The 12,150-nt window shown below is 35.8% G+C and overlaps 1 protein-coding gene across 6 annotated transcripts in view; it reads left to right on the top strand.

The window, feature by feature from the left end:
• Positions 1-12,150, top strand: part of CRACDL (CRACD like) — a 203,586-nt gene that overhangs the window by 174,528 nt on the left and 16,908 nt on the right. For all 6 annotated transcript variants that reach the window (XM_074213753.1, XM_074213750.1, XM_074213749.1 and 3 more), the window contains 3 exons: positions 2,509-2,644; positions 5,310-5,471; positions 7,321-7,389. In XM_074213753.1, the coding sequence (XP_074069854.1) occupies positions 2,509-2,644; positions 5,310-5,471; positions 7,321-7,389 (367 nt within the window). The remainder of the gene's footprint in view (positions 1-2,508; positions 2,645-5,309; positions 5,472-7,320; positions 7,390-12,150) is intronic.

The following is a 12,150-nucleotide window of genomic DNA, read 5'->3' as shown; positions in this document are numbered from 1 at the left end:
ATATCCAGAAGAAGGCAGTTAAAGTGCTGAGGATATCCATGAACTTTTTTTATTAAGAAAAAATGTTGATAATTATATTTCATTATGTTGACTTTGTTTTCTGTCCAATTTTATTTATTTAAAAAATTATCAGAAAATAGGTTCATAGGTTTCACCAGACTTCTAAAAAAAATTTAAGAGCCTCAATTCTAAACCCTATCATGTAAGGATAGGCTGAAAAAAGATGTACATGTTTACCAGGAAGAAGAGAAGACTTCAGCAGGAATATGATTTCTATCTTCATTTTTTCTTTTTCTTTCCTTTTTAATTTTCTTTTTTGAGATTGGAGCTTCTATCTCATGCAGACTGAAAATACAATAGCCATTCACAAACCAGAGCCCATTACTGATAGACATGGAAGTTTTGACCTACTCTGCTTCTCACTTAAGAGTGTTCACCCATTCTTAGGCAGTTTGGGTTCCCTGGTGACCCAGACCTCTCCTTACAGGTTCTGAGGACAGAAAACCAGTCAGCTCACTTCACTGTAGCTCAGAACACCTGAGCTCAAATAATCTACCAGCCTTAACCTCCCTGCTGTAGAAGGGATGTTCACATTAGGTCATGATTATATTCAGGTTTATGAAGGTTGATGTGGGAAAGAGGTTTAATTAAGGTGTATTTGTGGGAAAGAGTTATAAGGTTTGTTTTGTATGATTAGGACAAATGCAGGGAGGCAGATTTTTGTTCAAATGAGGAAATCTTGCCTAATGATTAAGAGTAGTCCAAAAGTAAAATAAACTACCTCCATAGATCATATGGTCTCCAACACTAGAGACCCTCAAACTAAGACTGAACCTTCTACCTATGACATATTACACACAGACACACACACACAGACACACACACACACACACACATCTCTTAAAGATGTTATAATAGGGGGCAGCTATGGGGGCGTAGTGGATAAAGCACTGGCCCTGCAGTCAGGAGTACCTGGGTTCAAATCTGTTCTCAGACACTTAATAATTACCTAGCTGTGTGGCCTTAGGCAAGCTACTTGACCCCGTTTGCCTTACAAATAAATAAATAAATAAATAAATGACAGAGCAATTTAAAAAAATGTTATAAGAGGGAATTAAGACTTAAGGTAAAGGTTGAATCAGATAACCTCCAAGCTTCTTTCTGTTTGGGTTGTTTGTCATTTGAGTACTATTTGAATTTTGGAAAAATGTGTATTCACAGAACTCCTTGGATTTCCTCAGGATGGTATTCATTTTAAAAACAGTGCTTCACAAAATAGCCTTCAAGACTGTTGCCAGGTTACTAGGGTCAAATTTCCATATGCACAAATGCAGCAAATTGGCAACATCTTCAGTTCAGCATACTGAGTCAAGATTTCCTTCCTTCATTGTCTAAATGAAGGTGTCTAAAATAGAACCTTTTCCACCTATTGTTTGACTGGTCATCATTGCAAGGAAACCATGACTTTTAATTTCTACATCATACATCCTCCATTTATTCTTCATGAATCCTCTTCCAAACAATTCCTTGATTATCTAGTTGGTGGGGGAGAGTGTCAGAATCAAGATTAGAAACCAGGATAGTTTCAGGAAGGAATGATCTAAAAAATTGGTAGTATTCCCACATTACATTTCAGAATGTACCCCATGTTCCTGTATTAAATAAAGTAATAAAAAGGGGCTGTGAATTTTACAAATTTGAAATTTCCATTTAACTATGCCATCTGCTGAACCCAAGTGCCAGGACAGGAATGGATAGTGGATATTTTGGATAATCTCTGTGACCAGACTATCAGACAGCCAGTTCACCCAGCCTGCTATGCAAACACAGTCTCCAGAATAGCTTCTCTACATGGGAGCCAGAGTGTCTGCTTGCTTACATACAAGAAATGACTTCATTCTCTTCAGATTTTCCATATAACTTAGAATGGAGAGGGGTTAGAACTGAGATTGGCTATGAACTGTTCTTTTTTAACTCTGCTTCTTTGGGGTCATCATTTCTGTTTCACTTTAAAAAAAAAATAAAATAAAAAGGGGTGGCTAGGTGGCACAGTGGATAGATCACTGGCCCTGGAGTCAGGAGGACCTGAGTTCAAATCCAGCTTCAGACACTTAATAATTACCTAGCTGTGTGGCCTTGGGCAAGCCACTTAACCCCATTTGCCTTGCGAAAACCTAAGAATGAATAAATAAATGAAATGAAATAAAAGTTTGCATTTTTTCTCATCACATATCTCCTCTCTACTATGAGAATTCATGTCTCTGATGTACCTGACATGTGGAGAGAGTTTAAAAAAATGATTGACTGAGTGACTGCCATGCTTCCAATGGTCCTGAGGATTGGTCTTTGATAATATCAAGAAGGTATTATTAGGAACAGTCCCAATATTGGTGTTTTTTATGTTATCAGGCTACAATTATATTTTTTTGTGCTTCTTATCACTAAAGCATAGAGTGATTAGGAAGGAATGAAAGTATGCATAGTATACTATTATCTCTTCTATCCTAGGGAACACAAAGGTACCCTGGGGAGCCGTGCCCTTTCACATGACAGCATCTTCATTCCTGAAACGGGTCAAGATCCCCCCAGACCAGCTCGGGTGTTTTCTCAGGAAAATGTATCTGAGAGAATCAGAGCCTTACAGGTAATATTCCAAACAGTGACATGAGATGAAGAATTTGAGGTATTTCTTTTCATGTTACTAGGACAATTTGGGTCATCATTTGGATATTATGCTATCACTCAAAACATCATTACATGTCTAGGGCTACTCTACTTCTTTTACCAACAAAGATCACCACCTCTCCCTTCTTCTTTTTTTTTTAAGATTTTATTTATTTTGAGTTTTACAATTTTTCCCCCTAATCTTACTTCCCTCTCCCCACTCCCCACAGAAGGCAATTTGCCACTCTTTACATTGTTTCCATAGTATACATTGATCCAAATTGAATGTGATGAGAGAGAAATCATTTCCTTAAGGAAGAAACATAAAGTATAAGAGATAGCAAGATCAGACAATAAGATATCAGGCTTTTTTTCCCTAAATTAAAGTTAATAGTCCTTGGTCTTTGTTCAAACTCCACAGTTCTTTCTCTAGATACAGATGGTATTCTACATTGTAGAGAGCCCAAAATTGTCCCTGATTGTTGCACTAAGAATAAGCAAGTCCATCAAGGTTGAACATCACCCCCATGTTGCTGTTAAGATATATACACTGTTTTTCTGGTTCTGGTCATCTCACTCAGCATCAGTTCATGCAAATCCCTCCAGAGGCTTACCTGAATTCCCATCCCTCCTGGTTTCTAATAGAACAATAGTGTTCCATGACATACATATACCACAGTTTGCTAAGCCATTCCATTGTAGGACATTTACTTGATTTCCAATTCTTTGCCACCACAAACAAGGCTGCTATGAATATTTTTGTACAAGTGATGCTTTTACCCCTTTTCATGATCTCTTCAGGGTATAGACCCAGTAGTGGTATTGCTGGATCAAAGGGTATACACATTTTTGTTGCCCTTTGGGCATAGTTCCAAATAGCTCTCCAGAAAGGTTGGATGAGTTCACAGCTCCACCAACAGTGTAATCGTGTTCCAGATTTCCCACAACCCTTCCAACAATGATCATTATCCTTTCTGGTCATATTGGCCAGTCTGAGAAGTGTGAGGTGGTACTTCAGAGAAGCTTTAACTTGCATTTCTCTAATAAGTAATGATTTAGAGCAATTTTTCATATGACTAATGGATTGCTTTGATATCTCCTCATCTGTAAATTGCCTTTGCATATCCTTTGACCATTTGTCAATTGGGGAATGTTTTTTTTTATATATAAATTTGATTCAGTTCTCTGTATATTTTAGAAATGAGTCCTTTGTCAGAAACATTAGTTGTAAAGATTGTTTCCTAGTTTACTACATTTCTTTTGATCTTGGTTATAGTGGTTTTGTCTGTGCAAAAGCTTTTTAATTTAATGTGATCGAAATCATCTAATTTGTTTTTAGTGATGTTCTCTATCTCTTCCTTAGTCATAAACTGCTTCCCTTTCCATAGATCTGACAGGAAAACTAGTCCTTGATCTTCTGGTTTGCTTTTTTTTTTTTTTTTGCTGGTATTGTTTTTTATGTCTAAATGCTGTATCCATTTGGATCTTATCTTGGTATAGGGTGTGAGGTGTTGGTCTAATCTATGTTTCTTCCATGCTAACTTCCAATTTTCCCAGCAGTTTTTAATCAAAGAGAGAGTTTTTATCCCAAGAGCTGGACTCTGGGTTTCTCAAACAGCAGATTGCTATAATCATTTCTTGCTATTGTACCTAGTCTATTCCCCTGGTCCACCATTCTATTTCTTAGCCAATACCAGACAGTTTTGATGACTGATGCTTTATAATTTTAGATCAGGTAGAGCTAAGCCACTTCTTTTGCACTTTTTTTCATTAAATCCCTGGAAATTCTTGACTTTTTATTTCTCTATATGAATTTACTTACAACTTTTTCTAACTCATTAAAGTAATTTTTTTGGAATTTTGATTGGTAGGGTACTAAACAGATAGTTTAGTTTTGGTAGAATTGTATTATATTAGCTCTACCTATCCATGAGCAGTTGATGTTTGCCCAGTTATTTAAATCTGATTTAATCTCCCCTTCTTAATATATGATTTCAAGAGTTACCATGGCCCCCTAAAATTCTTCATTTGGTGGGGGGTGGCTAATCCTTTAGAAATTCAGTTCAATTCAGTTGATATTTGTTGAGTCTCTACTTTGTGTAAGGTACAAGGGCTGTAAAGACAAAAATGAAATGTTCCCTGCTTCAAGTAGTTTACACTCTCTTGGAATATCCATATTAGGTCATACAATCCCTAGTTTACAAATGATATCCATTGCCCAGCTCATACCCAAAGCTTTTCTAGCTTGGAGACACCAGTGTCGTAGCCTTTGAGGACCCATGTCAAGCTTATACAACACAGTGGGACTACATTGAAAGTTTCTATACTATGAATACCTTTCCATTCATTGTTAGTAAAATATTCTATTCTTTTCTATTCTAAATTACAGCTACAGAATTATTCATTTCTGAGATACTATTAGGAAAGGATATAGACTTAGCAGAGTGGATTTCATAGTTCAGTTTTTAGCACTTAGTATGGTGCCTTGGTACAGAGAAGATATTTAATAACATTATTGATTATTAAGATTATTTTTTTAAAAGTCAGTTATTATCAGCCATATCATACCTCTGCAAAAAAAGAATTCCTGTTAATAAATACTAGGTATCCACTTAATAGAATATTTCTATTTTTTTCCATTACAGATGAAAATCCAGTATAATATGAAATTGGGTCCCCCTCCTCCATGTGGGATTCCCACTAAACGGGGAGAGGATGCTGGCATGAGTTCTGAAGATGATGGGTTACCCAGGAGTCCTCCAGAAATGTCTCTATTTCATGATATAAATGCCAGCACAACAACAAAAGCAAGTATCAACATCAACAGCCTGTGCTTTTGACCCATTTTTATCACAAAGGGCAGCTAGATGACTCTTGGGTCACTTGCTCCCTTTCCTTTTCAGCTTATTCCCAAAGGACATATGTGTCTAAGGTAGGGAAGTGCTAGCAGATTTTATTAGATGGATCGGTCCTTTGATGGATTGGGGATATGGGGACCATTGACTCAATTTGGTTTTTATCCTTTGAGCTGAAAGTTGGTCTTTCTTTAGAGATATGATTCAGGTAATATGATATAGGATGATGTTAACATGTAGAGGTTAGATGTCACATTTTTCTTGGTAACACATTTAAGAAAAACACTCTGACATAGCTACCTCTTCTGCCAGTGTATGCAACAATCCATCTTCATAATCATCTCTACTCTAGGGCTAACTTGATCATTATAATTACATAGCATTCAGTTTTGTCCTATTGTTCTTTTCATTTGCCCTGTGGTAGCTGTTGTGTATTTTTTTCCTTGTTTCTTAACTTCATTTTGCATCAGTTTCTCTCTCTAGTAAATATTTCTTATGTGATCATGGACAAATCACTTAAATTGCCTTAAACTAGATGGCCTCTTAAAGTCCTTCCATCTCAAATCTATGATTGTATGATCTTTCTGGTTATAAATTGTTCGGACCAGGTGACTAGTTTAAATGAGCCAAAACATTCTGCCTCTTTTTTTTCATGTATGTTTGTGAAGTTGAACAATTTGTATTTCTGGGTAAGCATTGAATGTACATGGCTATAAGTTCCTGTTAGAACAGGAGAGTTTTAGGATTCTGAACAGAAATAAGATAGGGTCAGGATGCTAGAGGGGGCCAAAAACTGCATGGATAAAATGGACAGGACCATTTAACATTTAGCAAATATATTTTTAAGAAATGTTTATGCTTTGGTAAAAAGAATGAAGGAAATTTCTCCTGTCACTTTCTCAGATAACATGATGTGATCACAAGTTAAGAGGGAAAAAAATTCAACTTCCATTTAGTGCTATATAATTTATGCAGTAAAAGTCTAGGTTTGGAATACCCCTGTCCACTGGAAACAAGAAGGGAAAGTAATATTTTCTTAATAATGACTAAAGGTGGCATCCCTACTGTATCATGTGTATTTTATTGTGACTAAGCAAGAGGAGACAGAAGACCATATTTCAACTAGGTCTAGGATATGTCAATTTATAATTTATTGTAGTTCTCTTTTTTAGTATAAGTCAAATAGTCCCATGACCATGGGCATAAGAGCATTAGACCATTCCAAGCATGTTTCTTTTCTTTTAGGGGAGAAAGGAAAGAGGAAGAAAACAACCAGTAGAGTACTGAAAAAAACTCTGACCTGGGAGAATCAGATTCAAGTCCTATCTAAGACACTAACTAGGTTTTATGACTTTTGGAAAATCACTTAACCTCTTTGGTTCTCAGTTATCTCATCTGTGGAATGTGAGAATTGAATTGATAATTTCTTAACCCTGTTTTCCAGCTTTCTCATTCTGTGATTTTTCATAGATAGAGTTGGTCTAATTTTTCCTGGTTCCCATATCAATAGCAAACCTTCCCAGGTTTGCCATGACTCTTATGATACAGAAGGAATACTGTTAGTACTTCATTTATAGTCTGAATAATATCAAAATAATAGCAGCATGTTACTTAAATAGCATAGTATTTAGATTAGACCCTCACTTTTTTTCTGTACCTTTGATTTTTTAAAATTTCTTTTATGTTAAAGTTTGGCTTTTTAATATCAAATGTTATTTTGTTTTGCACATAGGTGTGTTATCTGTTTGTAATTCACTTCATTGTTCCTCGTTGACTGAATCTCTCCCTCATTCCATTCCAGTTCTCTGACCCTCACAAGCATCTTAGCTCTTTGAGTTTAGCTGGAACAGGCAGTGAAGAAGAAGAACAGGTAATTTCTTACTCTATTCATTAAGAAGAAACAAAAATCTAGACCCAACAAAATCCTTAGTCATAAATATCATGATAAACAAAATCAGTATTTTGCAAAAGAACAGCTAGTTTTATGTCAGAATTAACTTTTATAGGTTAACTTTTGATAGACTGTTGATTTATAATTCATACACTTTCTACACAGTGATCTAATGTCAGTGCATTTGTTTTTGTAAATAGATTCCTTTTTGAAATTATAAGAACTTCCCAGAAATACCTGAGCAAATTCCAGTACAAATTATATTTCCCCAAAATAGTTTAGCAAAACCACCTAATAGTGTGATATTCATCTTTCACTTCACTTCACTTAATTCATAGTAAAAGAAAGTAAGTGCAATTGAACTTTAATAATTAATTTAACAATTTAAATGTCAGGTTTTCAAAAATATCCCCCCAAATTACTTGACTTCATTCATTTGAGCTAATAATAGCCATCCACATGGCAAGGTACTATGCCAAATTTATGACATTAAATAAAATAATCACTTACTGTTATAAAATAACCATAAGTGATAACTTATTGTTACTGCCAGTAGTATAATTCAGGCTAATGAAGAGAAGGGAGAGGGTATCCTTTAGTTATGAGGACCAAACTCTGGTGACTGAAGGGGGTCTCTACATACAAAATTAAGCTTGAAAAACAAAATCAAGTCAGCTACTCAAACATGTGATTAAAACAGACACTGGGGTGGCAGTATGTAGATCATCGGCCCTGGAGTCAGAAGGACCTGAGTTCAAATCCAACCTCAGACACTTGATACTTGCTTAGCTGTGTGGACTTTGGCAAGTTCACTTAACCCCATGACCTTGCAAAAAAAAAACATCAAAAAAATAGACACTAGTCTTTGCAACTGTGCTTTTAAATTTCAGAGTGTTGGGTTTATATTCTTAGTTTGTGGTTTGGCCTCAATCACGTTATCAAGAAAGTGGTTTTTTTTTTGTTTTTTTTTTTTTTTTAGGTTTTTGCAAGGCAAATGGGGTTAAGTGGCTTACCCTAAGGTCACACAGTTAGGTAATTATTAAGTGTCTGAGGCTGAGTTTGAACTCAGGTAGTCCTGACTCCAGGGCCAGTGTTCTATCCACTGTGCCACCTAGCCACCCCAAGAAAGTGGTTTTAAAAATCCATTATCTGAGTATAATTTCATGGTATCACTTCCTGCTTGAATAGGGTTTTTTGTGAGTTTTTAAATAAGGTTATTTTTTGCTAATTACATGTGAAGACAATTTTTAAGCGCTCATTTAAAAAAACTTTTGATTTCCTAATTTTTCCATTCCTAGGACAGTAAGCAATTAAAATAGGTTATATGTTTGCAGTCTTGTAAAACATTGAGTAGGTTATTTTGTAGCAAATTTTATTTTAAAATGTAATTACTAAGATTTACAAGACTGTCATTATCAAAGGAAGCTATTTGGTACAGGGACAGCTAGGTGGGCAGGGGATAGCATGCTGGGCCTGTAGTCACAAAGACCTGAGTTCAATTTTAGCCTCAGATACTTACTAGCTCTGTGACCCTGGGCAAGTCACTTAGCCCTGTTTGCCTCAGTTTCCTCATCAATAAAATGAAACCACTTAAGTATTTTTGCCAGGAAAGGCATCATGAAGAATCAGATGTGACTGAAAAATGGCTAAACAACAACAGTTTGGCATAGTGGGAAGAATGCTGACCATGGAGTCAGAGAACCTGGGTTCAAATACAGCTTTTGATGACTTGCTACCTGTGTGACATTGGGCCTTAGCCTCCTCATTTATAAAATGAGAGTTCCAGCCTACAGCACCACAGAAGCCCATCCAATTTTAGAGCCTAGGACATGAAATCAGCCATCAGTTTGATTCAATTCAACAAGCATTTATTAAATAACAAATATGTGTAAATGTTAGGCACTAGAGTTGGCATGAGAATTTTTTTGGTAAATGGCATTTATTTCCAATTACAAGATCGTTTCCAACATTCATTTTTTTTATAACATTGTGAGTTCCAGATTTTTCTCCCAAGCTAAATAAATAAATAAATAAATAAATGAAATTCAAAAAAATAAACCAAATTTTTCTTCCTTCCTTCTTCTTCCTCCTTCTCCTCCCCAAGATGGCAAGCAACCCAATATAAGTTATACATACATGTGCATTCATGCCAAACATATTTCCACATTAGTCATATTGTGAAAGAAGAAACAAAACAAAAGTGAAAAACTGGGAAAAAAATGAAAAAAGCGACATGATAGAATACATGGGAATTTTAGGGGAATTTTGTGGAAGCCATAGACCAGCAGATGACACAGAAAAAATTTAGATACTCAGAAATGCATAACATATATGTATAGCTTTTTTATATTATACATCAACATATATCTTTTTTTTTTTTTGCAAGGCATTGGGGTTAAGTGGCTTGCCCGAGGCCCCGCAGCTAGGCTATTGTTAAGTGTCTGAAGCTGGATTTGAACTCAGGTACTCCTGACTCCAGGGCCAGTGCTCTATCCACTGTACCACCTAGCTTCCCCAAAATATTTTATCTTTTAATAACATTAAAATATATTTTTCTTATGGTACAAAGGGCAGGTCTAAAAATTTTACATGATCTTCCAGATGGAAATGTGAGGAAAGGGGATGGGACAGGGGGCCAGAGTGGTGTATTCTCTTTGAAGTGGAAGTGATGAGTGTCATGGCTGCTCTGCCAGTGACTACATTTTTTGCCATATTAGAGGAAAGAGAAAGCCCCCTAGAAGAATTTCAATGAAAAATGTCCCCTAGACCTGATTACAACTAGAATCTTCAGAAAGTGTTAACATATCTGTGATTAATATCAGGTATTCACTATAAGCAGCAGCCCTGGTAACTAAAAAGTGAAGATTTTCTTTCTTCCAGTATGCAAAAGATAAAATAATCCCTGTTTAGAGGTCATTCCTAGAGCAAGAAAAAAATGAGGAAGGTCTCTAACCTATTTGGGTTTTGTTTAATGTCTCCTAATCTGGTTCTTTAGGCCTTCTCTACCCTTGCCTTCTCCATCCCCTTTCAAATTCAGGTGATTTCACTTGAATTTGCAAAGATAGGACTTTGAAATTCTGTGCAGGGGAGTAGGGTTACTTGACCCTTGACTTCTGAGATCCCTCATAGTCACAGCTAAACCCAGACCAGAAGATTTTAGAGATAGCATAGTTAAAAAAAAAAAACTGCCTCTCAGTGCATCCATAGCATGTATGTGTGTGTGTGTGTGTGTGTGTGTATGTATATCAGTATATATGTATAGATAGATAGATAGATAGATAGATAGATAGATAGATAGATAGATTTGCAGGATTAAATTGGAGAATTGACCCTTGAATTTACCAATCCTGTCTAAAGCTGTGCAAAGATAGATATCTTGATTGCCCCAGGCCTTATAAACTTTCTGAATAGCTTAATTAGAAAACAAAGCCAAGACTGAGACTTAGGCTCTAAAGCTAGGTGAAAAGAGAAATTGGTTTCCTTCCAATTTCTTTAAACACTTTCCCAGGAGTAAAAAAATGGAGGGTTTTTAAGTAGAGAAAAGGGATGGGGGAAAGAGGGGTGGGAGTGGAACAGGAACTATTCATACTTCCTGAGACCTCTTGGTATTGTGCTTCCATATTTTTATTAATAGAGAAAAAAAAGATTGAAAAGTCAATGTGTGCATATGCAAGTTTACCAGTTCTTCTGAGGATTCATTGTGTTTGGATTATTTGTAACACACAGTTCTGTTTCCAATCAATAAGGAAGACATGCTGCTCCCTTTAGTGAGTCCCTTTTCTTTTGGTAGTCTCATTGTAAGAAAGTGAGATGCTTGCAATCCTTTGGTGTGTAATTAATTTAATACAGTAAAATGCTTTTTTTTGACTGCCCAATATTCAAGAAAGCAATTTTTCTTTTTTTAAACCATTTTTATTATTTTATATCAGATAGCAGCCTTGTTTCAGAAAGGCTGAGTTTGCCTGTGTAAGATTACCCACATCATCGATTGCCTGAATCTAGATCATAGGTTACTCATGAGATTAGTTAGCAGTTATAGGATTTTTTGCCTTTATTTAGCTTTTGTTTCCAGGGCTTTTTTTTTTAATACCCTCATAAACAGATAGATAAAGAAAGAAAAATAGAATCTCAATGCCCTTGATTCCTCTTTTCTGCAATTTTTAATCATTTTTTCCTATCTAGCTAGTGCAACTAAAATTTATTTTCATTAGACTGAAGCAGCATCATAGAGACCAATATGAAAAATGAATGACTTGCTGAAGTAATTTGCCATCAGGGCACAGCAGGCCCCAAACCAGTCTCTCAAATCTCACATTCAGGAGATTATTGTCACCCAGGCTTTGCCAGATTCACTGTGCTGAAATGAAATTGTCTTATACATTAGTTCAACTATTAAATTAAACTTTGTTGATTTTTAACATTACACAGACTAAAATTTTGGTGCTAGGATTTTTTGAGGGGGTTTTGGATCAGTAAACAATTTTTTTTTATCTGTACCACAATCTTCCACTAAATAGGCTATGGTCTGAATTGCTATCTTTCTCTTTGCCCACATTACTTTATATTGATGAATATCTCTGCTAGAGAAGCCATTTAGACGTCATTCATTTAAGGAGCTCTGCCAAATAAGATATTTCATAATGTGTGTGTGTGGGGGGGAACTTCTAAAGGAAGTTCAAAACTAAAATAACACCCCTTTCCTGAACAAAGTGTCCTCTGTTGGGTAGATACACCCAAGTC

Source organism: Macrotis lagotis, chromosome 1, assembly GCF_037893015.1.
Source record: "Macrotis lagotis isolate mMagLag1 chromosome 1, bilby.v1.9.chrom.fasta, whole genome shotgun sequence".
Lineage (NCBI taxonomy): Eukaryota > Metazoa > Chordata > Mammalia > Peramelemorphia > Peramelidae > Macrotis > Macrotis lagotis.
This window is presented reverse-complemented; position numbering and strand designations above follow the sequence as displayed.